The 13,177-nt window shown below is 41.4% G+C and overlaps 1 protein-coding gene across 5 annotated transcripts in view; it reads left to right on the top strand.

Moving 5' to 3' along the window:
- The window catches only part of LOC149314589 (tripartite motif-containing protein 44-like), a 161,208-nt gene that overhangs the window by 12,355 nt on the left and 135,676 nt on the right, over window positions 1-13,177 (top strand). For all 5 annotated transcript variants that reach the window (XR_016280939.1, XR_016280940.1, XM_089521437.1 and 2 more), the window contains exon 2: window positions 7,460-7,537. Coding sequence is in view for 3 of the 5 variants with exons in the window: in XM_089521437.1 (XP_089377563.1) it covers window positions 7,460-7,537 (78 nt within the window). In the remaining 2 variants the exon portion in view is untranslated. The remainder of the gene's footprint in view (window positions 1-7,459; window positions 7,538-13,177) is intronic.

A 13,177-nucleotide genomic window follows, 5' to 3' on the forward strand; every position in this document is an offset into this window, starting at 1 on the left:
GTCACTCCACCTTACATCTCAAGTGGATGCAACAGTCAGGAGCACCTGTTATCAGCTTCGGCGGATACGCCAGCTGCGTCCCTACCTGGGCCAGAGGGACCTTGAAACTGTTGTACATGCTCTGGTAACCTCTCGCTTGGACTTCTGTAATGTGCTCTACATGGGGCAACCCTTGTACCATACCCGGAAGCTGCAATTAGTGCAGAATATGGCAGCCCAACTGGTCACTAATACACCTAGGGCCAGTCACATAACACCAGCGCTCAAAGAGTTGCACTGGCTGCCTATTCACTTCCAGGCGCAATACAAGGTGTTGGTCGTTACCTATAAAGCCCTAAATGGCTTGGGCCCAGGGTATCTGATGGACCGCCTCTCCCCATATAATCCGCCCCGCACTCTCAGATCATCTGGGCAGCAACTTTTAAGAGTTCCGGAGGCTAGGTTAGTTTCTACTTCCAAGAGGGTCTTTACGACCTCGGCCCCCAGCCTCTGGAACTCGCTGCCCACAGAGCTCCGTGCAGCCACCTCGTTACCTCAATTTAAGAAGGGGTTGAAAACCTATTTATTCAAACAGGCCTACCCCTGAATACTTCCCCCCAGATTGTTTATTCACCCCCTCTCCCTCTGCCAGCATTGTAGACTGGCATGAGGTGTAATGTTTTTAATACAGTTGGCCTTTCTTATACACGGATTTTTTATACAAGGATTTAAGCATACACGGTTTGAAAATGTTCCAAAAAAGTATAAATTTACCTTGATGTTCCATTTTTTATTAGGGACACCATTTTGCTATGTCATTATACTTAATGGGACTTGAGTATACACGGATTTTGTTATACACGGGGGATCTTGGAACCAAACCCCAGCGTGTAACAAGGATCCACTGTATGTTTAGGTTTTTACTTGTGATATGGCTTTTGTACATTGTATTTGTTTCGGTGTTTATTGTATTGCATAATTTTGTTGTGCACCGCCCTGATTTGAAGAAGGGCGGTATAAAAATAAAACTTTTATTATTTTTATTATTATTATTTTGTGGTTTAATTTGTAAAGTTGGTGTAGTGGTTTGAGTGTTGATTTTGAAGACCAGGGCTTGAATCCCTGCTCGGCGATGGAAACCCACTGGGTGACCTTGGCAAGTCTCAGCCTCAGAGGAAGACAAAGGCAATCTCTCTCTGAACAAATCTCAATGTATGTCGAGAACATCTTGAATACACACACAATCTTATTAAGTGTACATAGCTGGTAAATGAGAAGTTCTCTATAATGTCTGGAGACTCACAGTTTATTGAGAAGGAGAATGATATAGATCATTGTACGATGACTTGAACAATCTGATTGTATCAAAGACAGGATATATAGCAACGTTAGCCATGATTGAAATGGATGACTATTGTTGTGTGGGGAGTATGATGGATAAAGATAGCCTCAGAAATGTGATTTGGCCTGTAGATCACTAATCGGTTCTGCATATTTGCTGAATAAAAAAGCACAGGATTGGTTCCATTGGATAGCCTTCTTTAACTTAATACTATCAATCAGTCTGCTACCATGGCTAATGGTCAGGAATCCTAAGAATGGTAGTACAAAAGATCTGATTTGGAGGGCAGCAGGTTGGTGAATGTTGATAATAGGATTTCATTTGTGTGGAAGCAGTGTAGTAAGTAATGATGCTGCAGTTTCTTGGCCTGGTCTTCTCTGTCTTTGGGTTTTCTTTGTGCAGGGAGCAAACATATTGCCAGCCATCCTACCTTAGTGTACTGGGAGAAAACAAAGGCCAGTATTGCTGTAGTTTGCTTTCATGGTTCTACATCTCCTGCAAACTAAGGCACAGCTGATCTGTTTAATTTTAGGTTTTCTCTCTAGCTTTTGACAGATTTTGAGTGATTCCTAGAAAACATAGCTATATGCAGAGTTGTGGAAGTTGTTTTAGTGATGGTGTTAAATTCTCTGCTTGTCAGTCTATATTGGGGAAAGGGTGTTCTGCTGAGTTGTAGTTTCCACTGAGAAACAGGCTCTTTTTAATTGTATGTTGTTGTCATATTTGTTCTTGATGCATGAGTGGGGTTTTCTGTACATTTTTGGTTACTTTACCATGCTAAAGGAATAGAATCTTATAAAGATTTGTTTCTTTGTTTTTATAGTTGCCTGTTTCAGTATTATTAATGTTGCTTGTTTGAAATATTTCATTCTACCCAGTTTATTTATTCAGAATTTGTGTATGTGAAAACAGGTTATTCAGAGTGATGAATCTTGATAGGAGTTGTACTTTTGATGCTCAGAACTGGTTGAACTCAAATCTTAGGTCATTTTCTTTCTGGATCTACAGAAATGATCTACCATGATCACTCCGATACATGTCTTTCTTTGGGAGAAAGATAGGGGAATGCTATTTTGTAGATACTCCTTGGCCTCTTGAGGACTTTCAATACTATTAACTATGCTATCCTCCTGGAATACTAAAGTTAGGATTGCCCATGCCATCATATTTCCAGTTTCTATGCATGGTTGTAAAATCTGGGCAGTGAAGAAAGCTGTTAGGAAGAAAATCAACTCATTTGAAAGGTATTGTTGGAGTTCTACGGATACTGTGAACTGCTAAAAAGACAAATAATGGGTCCTAGAGCAAATGAACTTTCCCTAGAAGAAGAAAATGACTAAACTGAAACTGTCATACTTTGGCCATATTGTGAGAACACCTGACTCACTGGAAAAGACAATAATGCTTGGTAAGGTAGAACGCGGTAGGAAAGAAGGAAGACCGCAGTACAGATGGATAGACTCAATCAAGGAACCATCATTCCTGATTCTGCAAGACCTGACTGGGCTGTTGATGACAGGGTAACTTGGGGGCCTCCTTGAGTTGAAGTCGACTTGATGGCAGTTAACAACAAGGAATCCTCTTGGAATAGGTCAATGGATTTGTAGTAAGAGATTGCTACAGTTGTTGACCTTATTACCTACTGGATTGCTGCCAGAGACTAGCATTTTGAAACTTATTTATTTATTGCAGTATTTTCAAAATCTGGGGATTTTTCAGCTTCATAGGTTGTGCTTTAGGATCCACAAGACACCATCCAGTCCCCTATGCTAGTCAACATCGATATAACGCCATCAAGATGTGCCATCTGATGTTGTGGAGTACATTTTCTCTAGACTGCAGATGACACTCAGTTCTGTTTGCCCATTCCATCTGACTGCAAAAAGGGCTAGATGCCTAAAGGCAATGGTGAGCTGGGTGAGCGCCAGTAAGCTGAAACTGAATCCTAATCAGGCAGAGTCTTTGTGGGAGGCTTGTTCCTGGATCTGGGATTTAGACACATGCTAATGTTTTAAAGTGCCTCATGACTCTTTCTTATTCAGAAATGTGACTTTTTGCTTGGAGTCTGAAATGATTCCATTAATTTTACCACCTAACTTGTATTTCTTTACTGTGCCTCCTAAAATGTACTTTCATGCAACATTAAGATAATATGGGCAGTATTCCACAAGTCTGGAAGTATATTTGGAACATTTTGTCTGAGTACCATTTGCAACAAGTTCCAGACTATCATGATCTGGAAATGGAGCACAAGTTCACAAATCTGGCTGGAAGCCAGTTGTGCATATTATTTAGACAAGATTTCTCATATTTGCAGACGCAAGGAAAAGCTGCTGGCATACAAACCTGCCAGTCTGGATATGTCTGTTGTACATTTACATGACCATTTACTTTTCAGGTGACTGGGCAAGAGTCTCCTCTTCCCTCCATGCTCAGTGAAATCTTTGATTTGCTCCTTTACTATGTAAACAGACCCAGAGGTAGGCAAATCATAGATTGAGTGTGTGTGTGTGTGTGTGTGTGCGCGCACCCAAGCCAATCTTAAGCAGATTTTTCCTCTTGTAAATTGATGTTCCCATTAACTTGTATTTCATATTTCAATGCATTCAGTTTGTCCTTTAGTTAGCTGTGTTTGTGGAAGACTGACAAGGAGTTTTTAGTAATAAGGCTTCTCATCTGTCTATATACATTTGTTACGTAAGTACTAACTTGCTTTATAGTCTACATCAGTGATTCCCAAACTCTGGTCTTCCAAGTGTTTTGGATTTCAGCTCCCAGAAACCTGAACCATCTTGGCCAATAGTCTGGGATTCTGGGAGCCAAAGTCTGAGACTGTTGGCAGGCCAGAGTTTGGGGATCACTAGTCTAGATTTAGAAGTTTTATAGTTTAATTATACTCTGTTTGAGTTACTTAGTAAAGAGGTCTTAATCCTAAAGATGAACAAATATGCAGCTAAGGTGATTGTGGCAGTCATAATGCTGGTAAGAAGCTCCCTCCCTGCCAACTTGAATATTTCTCCTTGTGCAATCTCAGGGAGGAGAGGGGATGTACACATCTCCCAAGCCTGTGAATATCATCTCAAAACTTTCAGAAAGCTAACCATATCAGGCTATATAACTACCACTTGAGAGGAATTTCATTTGTCCCAGTCTTGGGAGTGGGGAATGCCAATGCCTTGACCAAACTCAAGAAGGCCCATTTGGAGTTAAGAGAACAACATAACATTTAGCAGTGCAGATCTAGGGACCATGTGCATTTGAGACTTTGTCTGTATTTGGCCAAAGGAAAACACAAACACTTCTCTTCTTTTATATTTTATGCTTTTGCATGTTTACCCATCTGTTGTTGTTTTTGTTGTTTTGTGCCTTCAAGTAATTTCCAACTTATGGTGACCCTAAGACAAACCTATCATGGACCTTTATTGGCAAGATTTGTTCAGAGGAAGTTTGCCATTGCTTTCCCCTGAGGCTGAGAGTACAGTATGTGATTTGCCCAAGGTCAACCGGTGGGTTTCATGGCCGAGCTAGAAATTGAATTCTGGTCTCCAGAGTCATAATCCAACACTCAAACCCTGCTGGCTCTCCATCTGTTTGTCTGTTTGTATTTCAGGTGATTTTCTCTTTCTTCAGTGCATCCTTGAACATAAATTGAGCAGGACTTGGGCCAGTCCCTCTAGTTCAGTACAACTCTCTGTTGTTATCCAGTAGTGTGGAAGAGGAAAGTATTCAAAGTGTTTCGCAGATATTACTTGCAGTAGTTGTGTAAGGAAGGCCATTATTATCCTACATGAGAGACAAAGAGAATCTAAACCTGATAGTAAACTGTCAAAGGCCAACTTATCTAAGCCTGAGGTAATATTTGAAGCAAGGACCTCCCAGCTCCCTTTAGATCAATGCTGCTCTACTCTACAGAAGGTGCAGTTTCTTGGAAACTATGTAGATAAAATAACTGTAATAATATGGCATAAATATGGTACTACCCCCTGGCACAAGAGGGAGGGAAATGCCCACCTATCACATCAGATAGCTTCAGAAGAACTCCTTTAGATTCTACACTAGTCCAACTCTCATTTAATACATTCAGTTAGGGACAAAGTCGATGGCCCCGTAGAAGCAGCCTTTGGCCGCAATCACACTGGGACTGAGGCGACTGTAATGCCTGTTTCTAAAGCAGGCTGCCACTGCAGTCCCAAACCAGCACTGCCAGGAGCTGGATTATTTCTGCTTCTTAAAGGTCTAGCTTTTACCCCCTTAGTATGGCCTCGGAGCGGCTTCCAGCTGCTTTGGGGGCATGCGTAATATAAACACCATGCTCCCAAAGTGGTCAAAAGCCACTTTATTTGGCCTGTGTTTTGAGCCTTAGTTTTAGTTTGTAATGTATTATTAGCGATTTTTCTCATTAAGGTCCTCACTTTTGGCCGAGGAATTATGTGACATTAGTGATTTCCCCACCTTGATGCATTCTGTTTTTATGAACCTTAGTTTCATTGGCTAGATATAAGAGAACATTTTAATATCACCATATAAACACAGAGAAGTAGAAATTACTATAGGTTCAGTCTTCCTTATCTGGATTTCCAAAATCCAAAACATTCCGAAATCGTCCACATGAGGGGTAGAGATAGTTCAGATTTGCTTTCTGATGGTTAGTTGTACACAGACCTTGTTTCAGGAACAACATTATTAAAATTGTTGTTGTTATGTGTATAAAATTACTTTCAGGCTATGTTTATAAGGTATATATGCAACTTAAAGGAATTTCATGTTTATGCAGTACTTAGGTGCCTTCTCCAGGATATTCCATTATGTGTATGAAAATATTCCAAAATCTGATAAACTCCAAAATCCAAAACACTTCTGGTCCCAAGCATTTTGAATGAGAGACTCAAACTATAATACATAAAAGCATGAAAGTACCTTGGTTGGGATGGTGACATGGAAGTTATTACCTTAATTTTTATTTGAGAATGCTGAGGAAGTATAAACAAATTGGGTGTAACAATAGAAAGTGGAAAGATCAGAGCTAACTCATTATGTGGTCTTGAAAGTGCCAAGTGTTTCCTGGAAATAATCCAACTTGCTGCAAGTATATAAGTAGTTGATCATTGTCTTCAGTGGCTATTCAGCCTTAATGAAATGGTTGCTGTGAAATAGTGGGATTAGGCTGTGAACAGAGTTCAGTAGTGATGGCTGTCTCTCAGCAGCACCAGAACAATTCACAAACATGTCCTAACACTATGTATAGTCCAGAATATCTTCCAAGAGGTATTTCTGGACCTCATAAATATTGTTTCATTGGCAAATATTGTGACTGAAGTACTGAATCAGTCTTCAGTCAGTGAAAGAAAAAAACGCTCAAGATCACAGATCTTTCCAAGGAAAACAAGAGAAGAAGACAAAAATGCTGTTTCAAGTGTTCCTCACTTCAGATACTCTTTTCACTGTTAAGGTCTCCCTCTCCCTTTAAGTATGAACTGCGAATTAATTCTGGAGAGAGGCTAGTTCAAGCAAAAGAAACAAATATTCCTAGGACTCCACAAGTGCCTACTGCTTTGCATCTTTCTTGAAGTGTGAACTCTTGATTACTTCCTTAATTAGTTCTTTCCGTCTGCTCCATTGTACAAATGGAACCAAAAAAGTGCAGGATTAAATTATCGGGCAGCTAATACCAATTACAGCAAATAAATGAAACATGGAAGTAGGTCACCATTGCAGGCATATTCTACATAAGGCCATTATGCTGGAAGGTGCTGAAAGGTACTGAGTCCCCTCTTGACAACCATTGAACTCTTGGCTCGAGGAGGGTGAAGAATGCTGAGCATCTAGCAGGATTTGAGCCTGCTTGAAGCTGAGCCACGTGACACAGGCAATGAATGACTTGGCCTCTGCAATAGCATTTAATTTTCATTCCAGTAGTTTTCCCAGTGCTCTTGGCAGATATATCTTTTCTTCTTGGTTGAGCCCGTTTCTTGCTTAACCTCAGTCCCAAAAGAATGAGTGAATGTATTCAGGGGCTCATAGCAACTTGGCTAATAGAAAATGCTGAAAGATAGCTATTCTCCTCCACCTCCCTCAAGTTATCTTATGGAAATCCTCCTTGTATTTGCAGGAGTGACCTTTAACCTCTTTGTCTTTCAGAACAAAGAACCTGTTGACCTGAAGGTGGCCATGCTAGAGATGGTGAAGAGGTTAAAGTTCAAGTGTGCAGACCCTAAAGTAAGTTAATAAAATAAACATGACTGTCATTTTTTTTTTTTTTGCCTTTTTATTCTCCTTGAGAAAAAATACACTGCCTTGCTAAAGACTGTTGGCACATTGCATTAAGATCTAATTAAGTCTGTCTGTCAGTCAAAACAAAACAAAAAAATTTAAAAATACTGCAGCAGTCAAGCTTTATATGTGCCTGGAGATAAGTCGTTTCTTTACCCTGCTTTGCCTTAAAAAAAAAAAGCTTGAAATAACATAATCGGTGTTTGTTTTCCCTGAACAGCACACCAGTGTGGCCTTAATCTTTTCACAATTATTTATTTATTCAGTGTTTGTCCTGTCTTTCCACTATAAAGCTAAGGATTGCATAAATGAAGCTAGCATATATTCTCAAAAGCATTGCTGTATAGCAGATTGGAACAACCTCCAACCTTTTCAGATCTGTGAACCACCTTTGTTCCACACGTATTTTTAGGTACCTACATCTTAATTTTTAACTTTACATTTCTGTAGTGATAATATTGCTGTGGTAACCCACCATAGCCAGGGTGTGATGCAATAGTGGGACCCAAACCAGTAGTTAAAAAATAATGTTAGGCTCAGATGACTGACCTAAGGCCAGTCAGTGTGCTTGAGATTTTGAAGGCTATATTGCCGGTTTGTACTGCACTGAATTATTTTCCTTGAGAAGACCTGTGTGCTTTGTGAGATCAGATCCCAGTCCATCTGTAGAGAGTGTTGATGGTACACCAAAACTAACTTATATCTTGGGGAATCAAAGATGTAGATTGTGTGTATACTTGCACTGTGGTCTGTATGAACATAATGAATACCTTCTGGACAAGGTGTCTGTATGCCTGTACATGTTTGCATTTTTCCTATCATCTGTATGCCGATGACACTCAGCTGTATCTTTCTACTCCTGACCTTTTGCCAGGACTTGAACAGCAAGTTTCATCTTGTCTGGCTGCTATCTCTCAGTGGATGCATCATCGACGCTTGAAGCTCAACATGTCCAAGACGGAGCTTCTTGTCTTTCCACCTAAGTCCTCCCTTCAATACTACTTTTCTGTCTTTGTTGACGACATCTCTATTCAACAGATCCAGGAAGCCCACAGTCTTGGTTTCATCTTTGATTCTTCTCTGTCGTTTATCTCCCAGATCCAGGCCACAGCCAAGGCTTGTAGATTCTTTCTTTACAACATTGCTAAAATCCATCCATTTCTTTCAGCCTCTGTTGCCAAGACTCTGGTCCATGCCCCTAGTGGTCTCGCGACTAGATTATTGTAATCTTCTTCTGACAGGGCTTCCTCTCTCTCACCTTTGTTCTTTAATTTCTGTCCAGCATTCAGCTGCACGTATTATTACATCCACTCGCTGCTTTGACCATGTTTCTCCCTGGTGGCGCAGTGGTTAAATGCCTGTACTGCAGCCATTCACTCAAAACCACAAAGTTGCGAGTTCAAGACCAGCAAAAGGGCCCAAGCTCGACTCAGGCTTGCATCCTTCCGAGGTCGCTAAAATGAGTACCCAGACTGTTCGGGGCAAATTAGCTTACTTGCTAATTAGCTTACTTGCTGTTCACCGCTATGATCTTTGGAATAGCGGTATATAAATAAAATAAATAATAATAATAATTATTATTATTATTATTATCATCTCCTCTCCATTGGGTCCCCTTCCCCTTCTGCATTCAGTATAAGCTTTTGTTGTTGACATTTAAAGCCCTGCACGGGCTGGTTCCTCCTTATCTATCTGAATTTATCTCGCCTTACATTCCTGCTCGTTCAAGGTCTCCTGTCCCAGCCTAGGATTTTCACTGCCCCATCCCGGATTTGTCCTTTCTCACTTGCTGCCCCTCACTCCTGGAACCTTCTTCCCCCACAAACGTGGCTCGTCACTTCTCTAACCAGTTTTAAAACTGAGTTAAAGACTACTGTATATTGTTCAGGGAAGCGTTTCCAGGTAGTGTGTGACTGTTTTTATTTGACATCTGATATTTGACCTGATGTCTGTTATTTGATGTTTTTAACCTGTTGTTTGTTTATTTTATTCTAGCTAGTATTACTATCTACTTTATATGCATTTGTTATTTTTTTAGACTGTACGCCACTGGCAGGTTTTATTATTCTTATCGATTTTATCCATTCTATATACAGTGCTGTGCAAATTTACAGCACTTTATAAATAAAATAAAATATAATAATAATAATAATAATAATAATAATTTAATAAAAAAGCACTTCTGAGTACATGGGATAAGAAAGGAGAGCCTGGTGGATTTATTGCTGCAGGGATGACAAACCCTCTCTTGATTTTAAGGCTGCTCCTCTCCCAACTGTTCCAAATTTTACAGGGGCTTTTCTATTGGGCCCCTTTCTGCTGTGTTTTCACTGTCAGACCTTCAAACCCCCCCCCCCCCATCCTCCTCAACTTGTGACCGAGTGGCAAGGATGGACAAAAGCTAGCCCAAGCCCTGCCAGGAAAGAAAGCAAGAAGGCAGGCTGATCAGCCAGCCAGCTACTCAGTCGCTACTTCCTTTATATCTGATCACCATGGGAGCAGCAGTTTTTCCTTCTTTTGTTCTTGCACGGGTAGGCTTGCCGTATGTGCTGGGAAACTGGGACAATCACAGATTGGGGTTTCTAAAAAATGTCTTGGCTGGCTTGGCATGTTTGAATCCACAAATCCTGGATACCAGCTTTGTTCCAGGCTGCATTTTGTCAGAGACTGAGAAACTCTCCATATTCTTATCTGAAGAGAGCAACATAATGAAATTCAAAGGCAGGTGATGATCACCCTATTAACACCAGAATAGGAAAAGGAAGCCAGGGAGGAAGATAGTCTCCAGCAGTCATGGCTTTAAATCTTGGATGGACAGTGAGGTTGAGAGACACTCTCACCGTCTCTCCCCCTCTTCTGTTGGACTCTGTTTCTGTCTCAGAGTGAGAGAGAGAGAAAATGGGTTAAAAAATAAAATGTAAGTATAAAATATCCCGTTCTCAGCACAAGATAAGCATATATACTGTGTTGTCTCTAATTCAGATGGCTTAATTTATGGGATGATGGTTGGGATTTTGGAGGAGGAATAAGCAGCCAGGGATGGAGAGTGGGGGTGGTGAAAGCCATACAGGGACTAAAGATGGTGGGGGGGGGGATTCTGAAAATACTTAAGCCTTAAGAGAGGGATGTAGAGGCAAGATGGGGGGAAATGTTTCAGGATCTGGTCTGTCACCTGGTGTAAATTAGAGTGGTTTTCTTAAATAGAATAATTAAAAAATCGCAAATTACGTGCCTGAATTTTAAGAAGTGGAATATGGCAATCCTATGCATGTGAGAGTGCAGCACATGCTACCAAAAGAGGTGCATGGCTTTGTGCAGCCACCCCCCTTGCACTACTTTAAGCCAAGAAGCACAAATTGAAGTAGGCAGTGACAAGCCGGGTGCAGCCAAGGCAGATGCTGCTGGCCAGCTGGCTTCTGCATGAACTGGGAAGGCGGCAGTAGTGAGAGGGCAGACCCCATCCTGTGACTGGGGGGGATGCAGAGGGGTATGCCATGTCATTCCACACCAGGTGGGAAGAAAGGAGGCATGAGTACTCAATCTCTGCTCCCTGTTTACCTTCAAAGCAGCAACCAAGTGACTATCTGGCAAGTCTTCCTTTTGTTCTTGCTTGTGAGAGTGTAGCACCTGCCACCAAAAGAAGCACATGGCTTCATTCATCTGGGCTCCCTGCTCCCCAATGTAGACAGGCAAGGCAGCTCCAACAGGCCTTGCCTGAAAAGAAGAAGGCATCTCTCTATCCACCATCTTGAAGGAGAGAAAGGCAAGCCAGCTCTATCAGGCCTCCGAGGAAGAGCAGATTTGCTGGACTTTCCCCTTTCCCCACTGCCATTCCCTTCTCCTTATGTGTCTTGTCATTTTTAGATTGTAAGCCTGAGGGCAGGGAAATGTCTAATTAACAAATTGTAAGCCGCTCAGATAGCCTTGGCTGAAGAGCGGGGTATAAATAAATAAGTATTATTATTATTGAGGGGGCAAGGAAAGACAGAGGAGACAGGCAGTGGCACCACTTTCCTCTTCCCTTACTGCGGAAAAAGTAAGGAAGGAGGCAGCCATGGATTGTGGGTAAGTGAAAGGGTGAACACAGTTCCACAGTATAAAGTAATAAGAACTACGGTAAATATCATAGAACAACTAGACAGCGCAGGATCTTCTGCAGTGGAAGGAAGCTGTAGAGCTAGTCTGGGACAATGGCATTGTGGAAAGGGAAGGTGAAAATGCCTGTGATGATTTCACAGTTTAAAAATTGCCCACCCCCAATACACACCACTTGCTATTGGCTTTCTGGTGGAAACCTCAAGATATAGAAAGAACTGAGCATGTTCACCATGGAATGCTGACTGATTGTTGACTGAGTAAAATGAGGGAATGCAATTTCTGGAATTCTGAAAAGGAGCCCTTCACATTGTAGCACTTTCATAGTTCCTAGTTGTCCTCTTCTGGTTGTGAATCTGTGTGGCAGTATCCTATCGTTCCATGATTTGTTTCAATTGAATTATTTACTGGCATTGTAATGATATGTGTACCTACTTGGTTGTTAAGAATTAGTGTATTCATGCAAATTATTCCTAGATAAGTGGTGTAGAATTGCATTAAAGGTTGAGTCTCCCTTTCTCCAGAATTCTGAAATCCAAAATACTGTACTCATGGGTGGCTGGGATAGGGTCAGGACAGATAGACCTGAAAGGGGGTGGCAGCTTGAAGCCGCCCCTTCTGAAGATAGATTGAGACCACATCAAACACATTCTGTGGCCCCAATCCGCCTTGAACCTGGCCAAAAAAAGAGCGGGTAAGAGCCGTTCCTTTTCTGGCTGGGGAAAAGCCATCTTTGTCGGCCCAGCTGCGGCCCCATGGCAGTTTCATGATGCTCTGGTGGCATATGACTTGTAAATGCCGCACCGCCAGAGTGTCATGAAGCCACCCACTGCTGGGCAGCTTCAAGCCAGTTTTCTGGCATCATTGGGACATCCTCTGTTTAAATGCTGTATGCTGATAATGCATGGAAGCAGGCTTTTTGGGTTATCTGTTCCAGCCCATAGTGACATCTTTGTTTTCCTATGATTCAATGTACACAAATTTTATTTCATGTGTAAATTTTTTAAAAATATTGTATAAAATTACCTTCAGGCTATGTGTATAATATGAAACATAAATGAATTTTGTATTTAGACTTGAGTCCCATCTCCAAGATAGTTATTCTGTATGTATATCCAGATACATTTGTCCCTCTACATTTGCAGCTTTGATTATTCACGGATTTTATTAATACTTTATCTCTAGGAATATCTAGGTCCTCCAGTGCAACTCTGTGGTTATCTTTAACCAAAAGTCACACTGAAGGACCTAGAGACTGCTAAAGAGAACACTCCACTAGACATTTGTAGCTCCTCCAGTGCAATTCTGTGATCAGTGTCTGGCAGATGTTGACTCCAGACTTGCACTGGAGGACCTAGAGATTCCTAGAGAGGTGTTTTCTCGTGTAAAATCATTGTGGTTTTGTTATTTGCGATTTTTCCACATTCACGGGTTCTGTACCCCTAACCCCAGTGAATGTGGAGGGACGAGCGTACAAGTATTCCAAAGGCT

The sequence above is a fragment of the Sceloporus occidentalis genome, unplaced genomic scaffold, assembly GCF_023333645.1.
Source record: "Sceloporus occidentalis isolate IW3139 unplaced genomic scaffold, rSceOcc1.0.p SCAF_4, whole genome shotgun sequence".
Classification (NCBI taxonomy): domain Eukaryota; kingdom Metazoa; phylum Chordata; class Lepidosauria; order Squamata; family Phrynosomatidae; genus Sceloporus; species Sceloporus occidentalis.